General features: G+C 45.1%; 1 protein-coding gene across 1 annotated transcript in view; it reads left to right on the top strand.

Moving 5' to 3' along the window:
- The first annotated feature begins 202 nt into the window (after nt 1-202).
- The window catches only part of ZSWIM5 (zinc finger SWIM-type containing 5), a 106,232-nt gene continuing 87,965 nt past the window's right edge, over nt 203-18,469 (top strand). The window contains exon 1 of the mRNA XM_079776940.1: nt 203-937. Within this exon, the coding sequence (XP_079633066.1) occupies nt 352-937 (586 nt within the window). The 5' untranslated portion in view covers nt 203-351. The remainder of the gene's footprint in view (nt 938-18,469) is intronic.

The raw sequence follows: 18,469 nt of genomic DNA, 5'->3' as shown, positions 1-18,469 counted from the left end.
TCGGCCCCACGCGAGCGCTCGGCGCGCGTTCCGGGTCGTCTGCGCCTGGCGCGCGCCGTCGCCCGCGCTCGCTCCCGCCCCTCCTCGCGCTCGCGGCGGCCGGACAGCGCGCGCCGCTGCACTAGCCTTCAGGCCGCCCCCGTCGGCCCTCGCGGCGGCGCGCCCCGGCCCGGCCCGGCCCGGCCCCGGCAGCCCACTCGGGCCGGCCGGCCCGCGGGTTCGCTCGCCCCGCCTCCCCCCCCGGCCCGGCGTCGCAGCTGGGCGCTTGCGCGGGGCGCGTGGCCGTGGCCGGGGTCTCCGCCGCAGTCGGTGCCGCCGCGGCCGCCTCAGTCAGTCAGTCAGTCCCCAGCAATGGCGGAAGGAGGGGAGCGAGAGGAGCTGCTCTCGCCGCCGCCAGTCTCTCCGGCCAAGCGCCTGTGCTCCTGGCCCAGCCCGCGGGCTCACCACCCTCGCGGTTCTCCCGGGGCGGCCGGTGGCGGGGCGGGGGGCGGCGGCGGTGGCTGCCTGCCCCCCGGGGCCCGCCCCCACCTGCAGCCCGAGTCCTTGCTGGACTGCGCCGCCAAGACGGTGGCGGAAAAGTGGGCGTACGAGCGGGTGGAGGAGCGCTTCGAGCGGATCCCGGAGCCCGTGCAGCGCCGCATCGTCTACTGGTCCTTCCCGCGGAATGAGCGGGAGATCTGCATGTACTCCAGCTTCCAGTACCGCGGCGGCCCCGGCGCCGGCGCGGCTGGCTGCGCCGCGGGGGCTTCGCCGGCTGAGGAGGGGCCGCCGCCACCCCCCGGGGCCGCCGCTCCGGCCGGCTCCGCCCCCGGGGCCGCCGCGGCCGGAACGTCCCCCGGACTGGGCGCTGGGGCCGGAGCGGCCGGCGAGGGGCTGCCGTTCCGCCGGGGCATCCGTCTGCTGGACAGCGGCTCCGTGGAGAACGTGCTGCAAGTCGGTAGGTGCTCGCCGGGATCGTCTCTGGCCCCGGCCTCTTCCCCCGCAGGTGCCTTCTCTTCGCCCGAGCCCTGGCCCGAGACCCCGCTTCCTGCCCAACTTCTGCTCCCAGCCCAGGAACCAACTACCACATCAAAACTTTTCATTCAGGTCCCTGCTGCTCTTTCCCCGCGCTGGCCCGCCATCCCGGTTTCATTTTCTTTGAAGAGCGAATAGGTCTCTTTTACTCCTCATTCTACACCCATACCAAAGGCAGAAAGGATGGGGAGGAATGCCTTTTTGGATGTAATAATTTCTGGAATGCGTTTTTTGTTTCTAATTTAAGTTTAGAGAGGAGGGAATTGTTAGTGAATCTGTGGCAAGTGATCTTAATAGGGAATGTTTGAGGGACAGGCTGTCAAAGGCAGTGTATAGTCTTAGCAGATTGAAGCTGGGTATAATTAACTTTAAAATTGGGGGGGAAAAACAACAAAATACAGCGCATTTCAGGCAATTTAAATGTTCTTGCTTTAATATTTTTTTCTCCTGGACCAGTGATACTTGGGAATCGAGGCTGCGGACTTAACAATAACCGAAGATGGAAATGTGACAGCTTCGCTTCCCTGCACCCCCACCCAAGGAAAAAAAAGCTACACAATCTGGAGTGGGGGTGGGGTCTGCCTTCCTTGTCACATTGGGGTAAATCAAAGCTGGTCACGTTGGGTTTTTCAGATGCTTCTCATTTAACAAGTCTTCCTATTTGCTTTTTGTTTGTAGGAAAATGAAAAATGATTTCTTTTTTGTTGTTGTCTTTTTTTTTTTTCTCTCCGACGGAGCTTCTAGTCAGTTTGTTAATCTTATTAAATATACAAATACAGTAGTTCTGATTTCTGGAATGGTTAGGAAGAAAAGGGGGAAATGACATTGTTTAACATTGACTTGCAATGAGAAAAATTAAAGCACTGATTTTTTTTCTATTTGGATTATTATAGCATTCTGGAAATGCGCATTATCTTAATGCATTTTATTGTACAATATATGCTCATATTTATTGAAAAAATATTGATTTTTTGAAAGCAGTTGGAGAGAGGTTGTTTTTAGAATTAAGCACAGGAACACACACAAACTCCAAACATCTAGCTCTCTTCTGCACAAGTAAAACTAACATATTTGATTTTTCTTTTTTTTGAAGAGTAATACCTTGTGGTGTTTCATATAAAGTAATCTATTTCTGGTTATTGAGAATCACTGAATCCTGTGTTTCTTTTTAAAACAACATTATTCCACAATTTGTTTTGCAAATGTGAAATGTAAATTTATCTAAATTTATCCTGTGTCTGAATACAGTGACAGTGGATTGAGGAAGTTTTATTTGAAAAAGACTAGTCCTTTGTATATTTGTGTGTATTTTTTTATTCTTTTTTTCTTTCTTTTTTATTTTGTGTATATTTTTGAAAGAATGAATTGAATAATCAGATAATTAAGATGTATAGCTTTAACTGAAATACTGAAAACATAAAAATGAATATAGGCATGTCTCTATTAGCCTGTAAACTTTTTTCTTTGTATAAGCTTAGATCAGTTAACTTTTAAGATTCTTGTTTACAATATTTTAAATTGAAATGTGTCAATTTAAGTGGTCATTTTATAGTAAGAGATGGATTCAAAAGAATTTTCAAACTTGAGGGGACAAATGAAGTAGAGGAAAAGTTTTAAAGAGGTATATTCTGAAAGTGACTATAATGTTAAGTTCCAAAAAAAAATCAGATTTTGTGGGTAATCCAGGTCATGTTTAAATCAGATATTTTTCTTTTATAATATGATAGCATGCTTATTAGGGGTGATGAGGTTTTGTATGAGAGTTTTGGGACCAGAGAAAAGACACATAAGATTCTGGATTTCATAGATGAAGGCAGGTAGGAGAATGAATTAATCACTTTTAGGTATGTAATGCTATTTGAGAACCCTGAGCTATGTAATCTTTATTCTTCTGACCTTAATTTATGCTAATGAATGTGGAAGAAAAGGATATGCCATTCTGTATCCTTATGAGTTCTGTATCAGGCATGAACCATCTTTTAATATGTAAAATTAGGGATTCATCCCTCATCTTTTAAATTTAAAATGTATGTGACTTAATCTAGAAGATAGATTTTATAAAAGTACTAGAGGCCCGGTGCACAAAATTCGTGCATGGGTTCAGTCCCTAGGACTGGCTGGTGATCGAAGCGCAAGCATCTGGTGTGGAAAAGCAGGTCCCAGCTGACCTCTGGACCCTGGGCAGCACCTGGACCCTGGGCAGCACCTGGGCCCCCAGGCCCCCGCATGCTCCCTCTGCCTGAGTCACGGCACCCGAGTCCCCACGTGGAGATGCGGTGAGCGCAGCCGGACGCCGTGGGCTGGGATGTAGCGTGGGCCTCTGGGCCGCCCAGTGGTGCTACATGGAAGCCGGCAGGCAGCGCGCTCTCTCCCAGCCGGCCTTGCAGACTGGCTCCTGCACAAACCCATGGGGAGCCCGACCGGCCCCTGCAGTCCCAGCGGCTGCGGTCTGGCTCACCTGGAAGAGGCCATGCAGGTGCGAGGCGGGCTCCTCATGGATGCCCAGCACCTGAGAGCAGGGGCTTCCCCGGCACACGAGCCCTGGTGTCCTGGGGGAGGATAGCAGGGGGAGTGAAAGCAAGCTTGGCAGATACCCCACATTCTCACCGCACCTCCGTCCCCATCACCCCCGCCCACAGGTAGCCAGTGAGAGGTCACAGCCCCCTGCCTAGCACTGTGGGAGGTTGGTCACCATTACCCACCCCCAGTTCCCCGTCCCAGCCTGGGGCCCAGCCCCCATTGGGCGATCAGGGCCTGTCGGCCGCTGGGTTGCTGTCTGTGGGGCGATTGGTCGGGGCTGGCCCCCCCATCTGGCTCCCTTAGCACCTGGGAGCCAGGTGGTGGCCCCACCCCGCCGCTGCTACTGCTGGTCACTGTCTGTGGGGTGATTGGGCCCTGCTCGCACCTGCCTTGGCCTGGTGCCGCCCACTCACCTGCTCCACCTTTCTGCCGCGGTCCTGCTCTGGTCAGGGCTCATCCGGGCCAGCAGTGCCTCCACTGCCACCCACTGCCAGCGCCGTGTCACCAACGCCTGCCATGTTCTGCGCCACCTCCTGGTGGTCAGTGCATGTCATAGCGAGTGATGGAACTCCCGGTGTAGGAGACAATTTGCATACTAGGCTTTTATTATATAGGATAGGATTGCCCAAAGATGAATGAGAAAGTAATTTAGAAAGCAGGATAGTTATCAGTTTATAATTTCACTTCAGACTCAATTACTAATGAGTGGTGCTAATTAAAAATTCTACATATTTCCTTACTGTTTCCAAGCCATAGTTATAACCTCAGAATTGGGAAGTTAGTGAAGACTGATGCTTTAAGAAGGAAGGGAAGAAAGGGTATTTTTATAACAACATTTTTTATTTTATTATTTTTTAATATATTTTATTTTTTTACAGAGAGGAAGGGAGAGGGATAGAGAGTTAGAAACATCGATGAGAGAGAAACATCGATCAGCTGCCTCCTGCACATGCCCCACTGGGGATGTGTCCGCAACCACGGTACATGCCCTTGACCAGAATGGAACCAGGGACCCTTCAGTCCTCAGGCTGATGCTCCATCCACTGAGCCAAACCGGTTAGAGCACAACATTTTTTAAAAGAAAAGATTCCTAAAGGGATTTAAATGAAGAAAACAGAAAAACTTTACAATAAAAACAAGTAAATCTTAAAAATAAAGAAAATGGCAAACACAAAACAAATTTTGAAGGAAAACGAATTAGACAATAAAAACTTTTTCAAAAAGGAGGTTTATTAAACTCAGCAACTTGTGATTACTTTAAGTTTTTTTTTTTTTTTATTGATTTCAGAGAGGAAGGGAGAGGGAGAGAGATTGAAACATTAATGATGAGAGAGAATCATTGATCCACTGCCTCCTGCACGCCTCCTGCTGGGGATTGAGCCCGCAACCCAGGCATGTTCCCTTGACCGGAAATGAACCCAGGACCCTTCAGCCAGCAGGCCATGCTGTATCAACTGAGCCAAACTGGCTAAGGCACTTGTGATTACTTTTCACATGGAATGTGGTAATGGGAATCATGGACTGGCTGAAAAGCAAGTACTCTGTAGAAAACATCAGATTTTTGAATCAGAATGAAAACTTTCACAGCTTGATGTAAACAAATGAGAGAACTATAGGTTGTTAAGCTCAAAGGATACATTTCTTTTACATAACAGTGTTGAATCAGAGGTATTGTTCCTTTTGTTTTTATTGTTCCTTTTAAAAGGGGACAATTGGCAAAAGGGGACAATTGTAAATTAGTCTTTTCATGGACATCTGTAATTTTGAAGCCATGCGAATAGTCTTAGAGTCTGATGATCTCTCAGTATTATGAAGGTAATAAAGTTCAGATGCTCTAAGCATCTGCATTTTTAACCTGTTTAAGAAGTCCATGGAAATAGCAATAGTATAATAGTTGGGAAAATATTAATTCAGAAGTCTGAAGATGGCATAAGATGGGACAACTATAATTTACTAATAATTTTAAATGTGGACCCTTTTCTTCCTGTCATATTTTTAAATTAATTTCCTTTGTTTGCTAAACTTAAAGGAGGTTTGTGTCTTTTCAAAGAAATATATACATTTTTTCCTATTCATTCATGATTTTATTGGGAAGCCAGAAGAAAATACATTCAGGAAAAGCCAGCCTGTTTTTATTTTGCTTAGATCTATCAACACCTCACAAACTGACATGACTGACAAGCTTCATCAACATACATTGATGTAGCAATATAAAATCCTTCTCCATGTTATGGTTCCCTATGGTGAAAAAGTAATGTTGTTAATCTTTACTCTCACTCAGTATTATATTACTAGAGGCCCAGTGCACAGATTCGTGCACTGGTGGGGTCCCTTGGCCTGGCCTGTGCCCTCTTGCAATTGGGATCCCTCTGGGGATGTCGTACTGCCAGTTTCAGCCTGATCCCTGCAGGCCAGGCCGAGGGACCCCACCGATGCACGAATCCATGCACCAGGCCTCTAGTATGCATATAAGATCTTTGGTTAATCTCTTCCTGCCTTCCCCGCTGCTCCTTTCCCTCTGAGATTCATTAGTCTGTTCCATGTTTCCATGCCTGTGTGTTGAGCGTCTGCCCCCTGGTGGTCATTGTGCATCATAGCTACCGGTTGAATAGTCGAATGGTTGCTTAGTCTTTTACACACACACACACACACACACACACACACACACGCACGCACACACACACTAGAGGCCCGGTGCATGAATTCGTGCATGGGTGGGGTCCCTCGGGGTAGCCTGTGGGAATCAGGCCCCAGCTTGCGTCCCCAGCCTCACAGCCCTGCAGTCCCACCTGGCACCCAGCCGTGGCCTGGCACCGCCCCCTCACCTGCTCCACCATCCTGCCTGTGGGGCAATTGATCAGGGCTGGGCCCCTACCGCCACCACTGGTTGCTGTCTGTGGGGCGATTGGTTGGGGCCGGGCCCCCCATCCGGCTACCTCAGCGCCTCGGAGCTGGGCAGTGGCCCAACCCTTCGCTGCTGCCACTGGTAGCCATCTGCGGAGTGATTGGTGGGGCAATCAGGCCCCTGCTCACACCCGCCTTGGCCTGGTGCCACCCACTCACCTGCTCCACCATCCCGCCGTGGTTCCGCTCTCTGTCGGGGCCCATCGGGGCCAGCAGTGCCTCCACTGCCGCCCGCTGCCAGCGCCATGTCGCCGATGCCTGCCATGTTCTGCACCACCGCCTGGTGGTCAGCGCACATCATAGCGAGTGGTTGAACTCCTGGTCGAACAATTTGCATATTAGGCTTTTATTATATAGGATAGATTGTAATCTGTATTATCATATATATTTTCACACATCTACCATATACTAGGTATATTTGCCTGCTAGATATTTCTTTTTTAAAAAAAAATATATTTTATTGATTTTTTACAGAGAGGAGGGGAGAGGGATAGAGAGTTAGAAACATCGATGAGAGAGAAACATTGATCAGCTGCCTCCTGCATACCCTCTACTGGGGATGTGCCCGCAACCAAGGTACATGCTCTTGACCGGAATTGAACCTGGGACCCTTGAGTCCTCAGGCCGACGCTCTATCCACTGAGCCAAACCGGTTAGGGCCCTGCTAGATATTTCTAAATGAATATCTTATTAGCCACTCAAAACAACATGTCTGATAAGGGATTGATGTCCAGAATATATAAAGAATTCTTACAACTCAACAACAAAAAACTATGTGATTAAAATGGTCCCCCCAAAATGGGCAAAGGATTTAAATAAATACTTCTACAAAGAAGATAAGCAAATGGATAGTATATTGATACATGTACTAAATACTACTAAATTGTACATTCTAAAAGGGTGACTTTTATGAGATATTAATTATCTATAATAATAAAAGCGTAATATGCTAACTAGACTGGATGTCCTTCCAGATGACCTTCCGGATGAAGCCAGGGCTGTGAGGGAAGCCCGGGTCCTGGGTACCAGAGGGAAGCCAGTGCCGGCAGCCGGGGGAAGGAAGGCCTACTCTTGCATGAATTTCATGCATCAGGCCTCTAGTATCACAATAAAACTGGTATTAAAAAAGCATATATTCCAAATAGAAAAAAAAGAAAATCTTCAAAGATATTCTGTTTCTTAGGGAATGAGGTCTAAATTCCTAAGCCTTATTTTTGGAGACCTAGGTTTAAATTCCAGTTCTGTCACTTTCTAGCTGTGTAACCTGGAATGACAAAATTACTTAACCTCTCTGTTCCTCAGTTTCTTCAACTGTAAAGTGGAGACACAATACCATACATCTATTGTTAAAAGTGCCATTTCCTTACCTATTTAGTTGAAATTAAAAACTTTCTACTTTAGTCCTATAGATTATTCCACAATTGTTTATTGAATACCTATTATGTGCTAGGCTCTGGTATAGCCACTGGAGATGTGCCAGTGAATAAAGCAAAGTTCCTGCTTTCATGGAGCATACATTTTAGTAAGGGGAACAGACAGCACTTTCTACTTTCAACTTGTGTTGTAATTGTTTGTTATAGCTATGATCTTTTCTTCTAGTCTGCAAATGCTTCTAGGGCAAGGAGTATATCATAAATATATTTAGTATCCAGCATAGTATCTAGTAGATTTCATATTGGACTTTTAAGAGATCTTTGTGGAATTGAATTGAGAACATTATCTTGTCCTTTTCTATAACTTTCATAATGGTGATTCCCAGCACTGGCTATTTTAAACTTTACCTGAGTCACTTCAGGAGCTTTGGTAAAATACAGATCCTGGGGTTTCATTCTTGGAAATTCTGGTTAACTAAGATTGGAATGGGGCTCAGGAATATGTATTTTTTAAAATTGTTATTTTTCAATTATAGTAGGAACCTGTTTTGTGTGTGTGTGTGTGTGTGTGTTTTTAATCCTCAACCGAGGATATTTTTCCACTGATTTTTAGAGAGAGTGGAAGAGAGAGGGAAAGACAGAGAAAAACACTGATTGGTTGCCTCCTGCACGCTCCCTGACCAGGGCTGGGGAGGAGCCTGCAACCTAGGTACATGCCCTTGACCGGAATTGAACCGGGACCCTTCAGTCTGCTGGCTGACGCTTTATCCACTGAGTCAAACCGGTATTTTTGACAGTGTCTCCAGGTTTAAATGTTTGGGAACCACTGCTCCATAGCACTTAAGTACAAGTGATTTACATAGAATGTGCTTGGTAAATGTTGGTTGGATTGATTTATTGATTATTTATATTAGTTTGTTCCAAACCAGAATTGGAACTTGTGTGTCAAATTGAATTAGATGGGAAGACTGGATTCAGGAAAGAGTTACATGAAAAACTCATTAAGCTCAGCAATCCTACAATTTGCTGATAATGGGAAAAATCTCTAATTCTACCTAGTTTAAAAATGCTAGTTTTTGCCCTAGCTGGTTTTTGCCCTAGCTGGTTTGGCTCAGTGAATAGAGCGTCAGCCTGTGGTCTAAAGGGTCTGGGTTCAATTCTGGTCAAGGGCACATGCCAGGGTTGCGGGCTCAATCCCCAGTAGGGGGTGTGCAGGAGGCAGCCTACCAATGATTCTCTCTCATCATTGATGTTTCAATCTCTCTCCCTCGCCCTTCCTCTTTGAAATCAATAAAAAATATATTTTTAAAAATGTTAGTTCTTAATATAGTTTATTCAAAATAATTCTCTACATTTTAATAGGTACATAGTTTTTGAAAAAGCATTGAAAAACTCTGAAAGAATTTACATCTCTGAAGAGAAAGGGAAAATGTGTGATGACCAAGAGGGAATTTAGTTTAATCTGTATTGTTTGAATTGTTTTATGGTGAGAACCATATTTATGTATTTCTATATAATAATGTAATTAAAATAAGTTAAAGACAATATGATTTATTCATCTGCATTTTTTGGTCAGCATCTTTTTAAAATTTTTATTTATTGATTTTTAATATTGATCTTAGAGAGGCAGAGAGGGTGAGAGAGAAAGAGAAAGCTACATTTATTTATTGTTCTACCCATTTATACGTTCATTGGTTGATATATTTTTAATATGTTTTTATTGATTTTAGAGAAAGAGAGAGAGATAGAAACATCATTGATCGGCTATCTCCTGAACACTCCCTATTGGGGATCGAGCTCTCAAACCCGGGCATGTGCCCTGCTGGGAATCAAACCAGTGACCTTTTGGTGCATGGGTCGATGCTCAACCACTGAGCCACACCGGCTGGGCCATTGGTTGATTCTTGTATGTGCCCTGATGAGGGATTGAACCCGCAACCTTGGTATATTGGGATGATGCTGTAACCAACTGAGCTACTTGGCTGGGACTTGGTCAGCATCTTTTGCCTTTTAAGTTAACATGGGTTAGAGAGATGTCATCTAACCTTTATAAACCTGATTTAGGTCAAGAGTTCTTAACCTGGCATCAGTAAATGGCTTTCAAGGACCCATGAACTCCTGACATTATTTTCAGAATTTACAAAAACATTTGGACATTTTTGAGAGAGGACAGTCCATACTGTCATTTGATACTCAAGGAGATCCATGATTCAAATAAGTTCAGGAACCACTAACTTATGCAAAATAATCTCCTTTATTTGATTAAAAATCTACAATTAATTTCTCTATTGCCTTTGAACATTGATATATATATGTGTGTGTGTGTGTATATATATATATATATATATATATATATATATATATACCCTACCTAATAATAGAGTGATATGCAAATTGACCGTACCTTTGCTATGCCCACGATTGGCCAGGAGGCACAGGGGGGTGGGACTCAGGGTGGCCAGGGTGGCCAATTGGGCCAGCGGGATGCTGAGCTCGTGTCACCACCGGCGGCGGCGCGAGCTGAGCGTCTGCGCCATGGCTGTGCTGCGGCACAGAAGGGGCCTCTGGAGCAGCGAGCCCACATCCTGCCACTGACCATCAAAAGCGGGGAGCTGGGTGTCCGCTCCGGCACCAGCGGACAGACACCCAGCTCCCCCCGCCCCGATCGAAAGTGAAAGCGGGGAAGCTGGGTGTCTGTCTGCTCCGGCACCAGGCCAAAAGCCTCCGCTGGAGGCTTTTGAAAGGCCTGGTGCACCAGCGGACACCCAGCTCCCCAGTGATCGAAAGTGGGGAGCTGTGTGTCCACTCTGGCACCAGCGGACCCCCTGCCATCAAAAGCGGGGAGCAGGCTGCCAGCAGTGTCCACGGAGCGTGCTAGGCTTTGCAGGGCAGTGGATATGGCCTGGATGGCAGGTTAGGCCTAGGGGACCCTACACGTGCATGATTTAATCATGCACTGGGCCTCTAGTCCTACCTAATAATAGACAAATATACAAATGGACCATACCTCCAACACATCCACAAGCCATGTCCACAAGCCACGCCCACCATCCAATCAGAGCGAGTATGCAAATTAACCCAACCAAGATGGCTACAGCCACAGAGAGCAAGGTTTCCTAGGTAACAGAGGAAGCCAAGCTTTCCACCTGCCCTTGCCAGGCCTAAGCCTCCACTCAAGCTACAAAGTTTCAATTATAGAAGGTAAACAAATTCAAACAGAAATGGCGGCAGAATGGAGCTTGAGAGAGCAGGCCAGGGTTGCTCCCGGCAACAGGGGAAGCAAAGCTTTCCGCACACCCTGGCAGGGCCCACCCGCTCAAGGCTACAAAGTTTCAATTTTAACCCCAACAGAAATGGCTGCCGGCCTCTGAGGGAGCCCCAGGCTTGGCTCCGCTCCAGGCTACAAAGTTTCAATTGTAGAAGGAAAATAAATTCCAGATACCAGGGCCTCCCCTTGGGTTGCCAGGGGGCGTGGCTGGCCTGCAAACCACCACAGGCCCCTCGCTCAGGTCACCCCACGCCCCAAGGGAACCCCACCCTGATCAGGGACACCCTTCAGGGCAAACCAGCTGGCCCCCACCCCTGTACCAGGCCTCTATTCTATCTAATAAAAGAGTAATATGCAGATTGATCATCACTGCAACACACAATATAGCTGCCCCCATGTGGTCAAAGATCCTGCCCCCATGTGGACACAAGATGGCCACCACAAGATGGCCAGCAGGAGAGGGCAGTTGGGAGGCACCCGGCCTACAAGGGAGGGCAGTTGAGAAGGACCAGGCCTGCAAGGGAGGGCAGTTGAAAGGGACCAGGCCTGCAAGGGAGGGCAGTTGGAGGTGATCAACCCTGCAGGAGAGGGCAGTTAGGAGTGACCAGGCCGGCAGAGGAGGGAAGTTGGGGGCAAACAGGCTGGCAGCAGAGTGGTTAGGGGGTGATCAGGCTGGCAGGCAGAAGTGGTTAGGGGCAATCAGGAAGGCAGGCAGGCAAGCAGTTGGGAGCCAGCAGTCCTGGATTGTGAGAGGGATCCCAGAGTGGAGAGGGTACAGGCTGGGCTGAGGGACAACCCCCCTCCGTGCACGAATTTCATGCACCGGGCCTCTAGTATATATATATAATATTGGTGAATTTGATCATTAACCTTTCTTATTCTACCCATTTTCAGGTTATGGAGAGAATAGTTACTTTACTTACTTAAAGGTTAACAGATCTACTATTTGCTACTTCTACTAATTAAATATTTCAGGTTTGGCATCTCTGATATATTCATCCTGTCTGCTACGTATCTAAATGCTGCTGTATTAGTTGCTTTTTTTGTTTGTTTGTTTCAATGGAAGGATGGCTTGACATTATTGTGCCATAGACAGCTGAGTTTTAATGATTTGTCCTAGCCGAAATGAAAGAATATCCTATGAGGTTACTGAACAGAGTAGGTCATAGCTACTTTTTTTATTGCATTTTCCTATGGAATTGGTTTTTTTAGGTTATGTTCCCTGGGAAATAGACTCTAAGATGGAGATTTGCTTGCAGAAGGTTTATTGAGGAGCAACACTTGTAATGGAGTGAGGGAAGCAAGATTGGGAGGGCAAACAGACTGAACTGATGCAGCAGAGACTTTAGTCAACCCCTTTTGGAACTCTGGAGCTAGGATGACACTTCAGAGTTGTCTGGAATTATGTGTGGGCTGACCTGAGGGGGAGGTGGCATAACCTTGGGTGAGGCAGTTTCTGTCTGTTAGAGATGGAGATGAACTCACATTTCCCTTTCCCAGCTGCAGAAGTGCTTTCAGCAGACAGCTTCCAACTGTCAGCTGGTTCAGCATTTGCCTCAGCTACAGAGAGCTGCTTCACCTGTCACAATTTTATAGGGGCAGCTTGCAAATGACTGAGCAAGGTGTGGGTATAAAGGTCCAACTATTTCAGTCTAACATGGAACTCTCTAGTAGGCGATACTTGCTTCAGAGAGCTATACCTGGTTGTCAGGCCTGTATTGCAGTTTGACTTTTTTCCTCTTCTCAGTTCTGCTTCTGCTGCCTTTCCTTCACATGTGTTGATTTCTAAATAAGTATCTTGCATCCCAAAGTCCATCTCAGAGTCTGCTTTCAGAAAACTCAATCCATGATTCTTTTGTTGAGGGCAGTTTGTAGAGGAAGACAGTAGTGAGCTAGCTCTCCTGGCAGTTAGAGGAATGAATGCCTTGATCCTCAAGGGAGTATTTGGTCACTGCACTCATTGTGCCACTTGGATTCATTTCTTTTTTTAATGGAAGTTTTAAAATATATATATATTTTTATTGATTTTGAAGAGGAAGGGAGAGAGAGAGATACAAACATAAATGATGAGAATCATTGATTGGCTGCCTCCTGCACGCCGCCTACTGGGGATTGAACGCGAAATCCGAAATCCGGGCATGTGCCCTGACCAGAATTGAACCTCAACCAACTGAGCCACGTTGGCCGGGCTTGGATTCATTTCATACAGTAAATTCATTCCATGTGGGAACAATTGCCACAGTATTTTGTTTGTCTTTTTCTGGGGAATTTATATAAGAGTAAGATCAGTGGGCAAATTACAACTGATACTCTTCTGATCTTCATTCTAGCCCTTTGCACTCGCTTGCTTTTTTCTCGATTCCTTTATTCTACTCAGGATTTAATTTTTTAAATACCCTAGATTTTACAAAGCGCGGCAGTAGAATAAAAAACTGGAGTTTCTTTTCATACAAACTTATTTATTTTGATTTTTTTATATTTCAAATTATTGATACATTCAAAGAGTATAAAAAGAGCTGCTACCGATGCTAACCGTGTCGAGTCACACTCGACATCCGAGTGCAAAAGGCTAGATTCTTGGCCAGAATCTCTACTTGTGTAGGTGGCTTGCCAGATGGGGTGACTTTCATGAGCCTTGTTACTGTGCCCTTTTTAGGCCTTGGCCACTGTACTTATTCATTTACTGTCAACATTGAGCAGGTTCATTTACCAAGTCATGCCCCAGTGATAACCTGTCATCTACTTCCTGATGTTACTTTTCTTTTTGTGGGTGAATCTACTTTTATTTCATAAACACCATATATTGCTAAGGTAGCACATTATGCAACATTAAAATCACATCTATTATGTAGACTTTAAAGGTCAAATAAAATATTGCTGAATCTGCTTTATTAATGTTTATTTAATACATTATCAAAGTGCTAATTGCAGAGGTTTGTAGATTTCCACCTCTTATGTTGCCTCTTGCAATTATTATTAATATATCATCAGGATAATTAGCAACGAAAGAAGTCACTCAACCAAAGTCTTATGTTTTTATTTCTAGTACTTTAGTGTAGTTTTATTTAGACCTTTATTTAGTAGTGAGTTTCCCAGTACCTGCTCCCCATTTCCTATTCACTTAGAGATTAGAATAGAAAAATGAAGGGTTTGATTTTAACTTATTACAATTATACAATCATGTGATAAATACGTCATTTAGCAAACCATCAAGACAACTTAACATAGCTGGGAGGTTTTTTAGTAAGGAAGTTATCTTGCCTCTGCTTTGAGCCCAGCGCTGCCTGATGAGGCCTGAAGAAACTTAGTATTTTGGAACTGAGGGCTCTCCCAGGAGGCTTTCTTTTTTCTTCTTCTTAATACTTTAGTAAGATGTAATTAACATACCAGACCACTCACCCATTTAAAGTATACAATTAAATGGTTTTTAGTATATTTATAGATATGGGCAGCTATCGCCATAGTCAATTTTAGAACATTTCATCATCTCAAAAGACATGCTGTGCCCTTTAATATCACTCCCCAATCCTCCCATTGCCTCTAGCACTTAAGCAAGCACTAATTTCTGCCTCTGTGCCTATTCTGGACATGTTATATAAATGGAGTCATATAATAAGTAGTTGATTGAAGCTGGCTTTTTTCATTTAGCATAATGTTTTCAAGGTTCATCCATATTATAGCTAGTATCATTACTTAATTTGTTTTTATGGCTCAATAATATTCCATTATATGGCTATATTACATTTTGTTTATTCATTCATTAGTTGTTGGACTTTTGAATTGTTTCTTTTTGGTTATGATTAATGCTACCATGAATATTTACATACAGGCTTTTGTGTGGACATATGTTTTTATTTATTTTGGGAATAGAATTATTGGGTCATGTGATAACTGTATGTTTAACTTTTTGAGGAACTGCCAAACTATTGTCTTTTTAAAATATATATTTTTTTATTGATTTCAGAGAGGAAGGGAGAGGGAGAGAGAGATAGAAACATCAGTGATTAGAGAGAATCATTGATTGGCTGCCTCCTACACGCCCCAGTGAGGTGAGCCGCAACTGGGCATGTGCCCTGACTGGGAATTGAACCTTGATTTCCTGGTTCATAGGTCAAGCTCAACCACTGAGACATGGCAGCCTGGCGAACTGCCAAACTATTTTCCAAAGTAGCTGCACCATTTTAAAAACCAACCAGCAATATATGAGGGTTCCAATTTGTCTTCATCCTTGTCAAATCTTGTTGCTATCAATCTTTTTCATTATTACCATCACTGAGGGCAAAGTGGTATTTTTTTAAATTTAATAAATCTTTATTGTTCAGATTATTACAATTGTTCCTCTTTTTCCCCCCATAGCTCCCCTCCACCCGGTTCCCACCCCACCCTCTGCCCTTACCTCCCCTCCACTGTCCTCATCCATAGGTGTACGATTTTTGTCCAGTCTCTTCCCGCACCCTCCACACCCCTTTCCCCCTGAGAATTGTCAGTCCACTCCCTTTCTATGCCCCTGATTCTATTATATTCACCAGTTTATTCTGTTCATCAGATTTTTTATTCACTTGATTTTTAGATTCACTTGTTGATAGATATGTATTTGTTGTTCATAATTTTTATCTTTACCTTTTTCTTCTTCTTCCTCTTCTTAAAGAATACCTTTTAGCATTTCATATAATACTGGTTTGGTGGTGATGAACTCCTTTAGCTTTTTCTTATCTGTGAAGCTCTTTATCTGACCTTCAATTTTGAATGATAACTTTGCTGGGTAGAGTAATCTTGGTTGTAGGTTCTTGCTATTCATCACTTTGAATATTTCTTGCCACTCCCGTCTGGCCTGCATAGTTTCTGTTGAGAAATCAGCTGACAGTTGTATGGGTGCTCCCTTGTAGGTAACTGTTTTTTTCTTGCTGTTTTTAATATTATTTCTTTGTCTTTTGCTCTTGGCATTTTAATTATGATGTGTCTTGGTGTGGTCCTCTTTGGATTCCTTTTGTTTGGGATTCTCTGCGCTTCCTGGACTTGTAAGTCTATTTCTTTCACCAGGTGGGGGAAGTTTTCTGTCATTTCTTCAAATAGGTTTTCAGTATCTTGCTCTCTCTCTTCTTCTGGCACCCCCATAATTCGGATGTTGGTACGCTTGAGGTTGTCCCAGAGGCTCCTTACACTATCTTCATATTTTTGGATTCTTTTTTCTTTTTGCTTTTCTGGTTGGGTGTTTTTTGCTTCTTTGTATTTCAAATCTTTGACTTGATTCTTGCGGTCCTCTAGTCTGCTGTTAGGTCTCTGTATAATATTTTTTATTTCAGTCAGTGTATGTTTAATTTCTAGTTGTCCTTTTTCATATCCTCGACCATCTGACTAAATTTATCGGCCTTTTCTAGGAAATTCTTGAAAAACCTTATAACCGTGGTTTTGAACTCTATATCCAGTCGTTTGCTTTCCTCCATTTCTTTCATTTGTGACCTGTTTCTCTGTCTCCGCATTTTCACTGCTTCCCTGAGTTGGTAGAGTAGCTTTGTGTGGTAGATGTCCTATAGGGCCCAGTGGCTCAGCCTCCCCCAGTTACCTGAGTTGGACACTCTTGGTACACCCCTTTGTGGGCTGTGTGTACAGCCTTGCTGTAGTTAAGTCTTGATTGTTGTTGGTATCACTGGGAGGAATTGACCTCCAGGCCAATTGGTTGTGAGGATCAGCTGTGTCTACGCTGGGAGAACTTCTGTGCTGGAGACACCCTTATGAGACAAGACTTGCAAAATTGCAAAAGCCTCTGTGCTCAGCTTGGATGGGGCGGAGTCTCAGGGCGGAGCAGACAGCCTTGGCTTCCCGTCAGCCCTGCCCTATGAGGCCCCTGGGTCTCAGTGTCCCTCGGTAATCGCTGAAAGCACCTATGAGAGACAGTCCAGTTTCTCCCCGAATGAGTCTGGGTTCCCAGAAACTCGCCCGAAACTGGAGTTCAGCGCAGCCAGGAGCTTCCGTCTCCCTCTCACTTTAGAAAGCCAGCCACGCACTCAGCCGCCCGTGCACTCAGCACTCAGTCCTCTCTGCGCGTGCACACCTCCGGACCTCTGCCTTCCGCAGCTCCCCTGAGTCTCAGTGTGCTTTCTCTTTTCCTGACAGTCCTGATTCCCCCTGAATGAGTCTGGATTCCCAGAGACTCGCCCAGGACTGGAGTTCAGCACAGTTGGGAGCTTCCGTCACCCTCCCGCTTTAGAAAGCCAGCCGTGCACTCAGCCACCTGTGCACTCAGCCCCCTGTCCTCTCCGCGCACGCGCATCTCCGTACTTCAGCCTTTTGCAGCTCCTCTGAGTCTCAATGTGCTTTCCTCTTTCCTTCTAGTTGTAGTATTTCCACTCAGCCAGCTTTCCTGTGGTTCTGGATGGTGTCCATTTTGTCTTTTAGTTGTACTTTTGATATTATGTGAGTCAGCAGTTTAGGTGTTTACCTATGCCGCCATCTTGGTTTCTCGCAAAGTGGTATTTCATTGTAGTTGGTTTTGATTTCTAGTTCCTTGATGACTAATGATGTTGATCCTCTTTTCATGTGCTAAGTGTTCATTTGCAAATCTTCTTTGGAGAAATGACTATTCAGATCCTTTGCCCATATATATATATTTTTAATATTTTAAAATTGATTTCAGAGAGAGAAACATCAATGAGAGAGAAACATCATCCATCAGCTGCCTCCTGCATCCCCCCTACTGGGGATCAAGCCTGTAACCCAGGCATGTGCCCTGACTGGGAATAGAACCAGCAACCTCCTGGTGCAGTGGTCGGCAAACTCATTTGTCAACAGAGCCAAATATCAACAGTACAACTATTGAAATTTCTTTTGAGAGCTGAAACCGACTTCTGCACATGGGCCACGAAGTTTCAATCGCACTGTATGTGCGCGCCCACACGTGGTATTTTGTGGAAGAGCCACACTCAAGGGACCCAAGAGCCGCATGTGGCTCGCGATCTGCAGTTTGCCGACCACTGTCTTGGTGCATGGGACGACGCTCAACCAACTGAGTTGAGCCTCACCAGCCCAGTATCCTTGGCTCATTTTTAAATTGGGTTATTTTTCTTTTGATTGTTGAGTTGTAAGAGTTCTTTATTTGAGCCGAAACCAGTTTGGCTCAGTGGATGGAGCGTCGGTCTGCGGACTGAAGGGTCCCAGGTTCGATTCCGGTCAAGGGCATGTGCATTGGTTGCGGGCACATCCCCAGTGGGGGATGTGCAGGAGGCGGCTAGTCGATGTTTCTCTCTCATCGATGTTTCTAGCTCTCTATCCCTCTCCATTCCTCTCTGTAAAAAATCAATAAAATATATTTTAAAAAAAGTGTTCTTTATTTGAGATACTAGTCCCTTATCTCATATATGATTTGCAAACATATTATCCCACTTTATTGATA

The sequence above is a fragment of the Cnephaeus nilssonii genome (genome assembly GCF_951640355.1).
Source record: "Cnephaeus nilssonii genome assembly, chromosome: 7".
NCBI classification, from domain to species: Eukaryota; Metazoa; Chordata; class Mammalia; order Chiroptera; family Vespertilionidae; genus Cnephaeus; species Cnephaeus nilssonii.
This window is presented reverse-complemented; position numbering and strand designations above follow the sequence as displayed.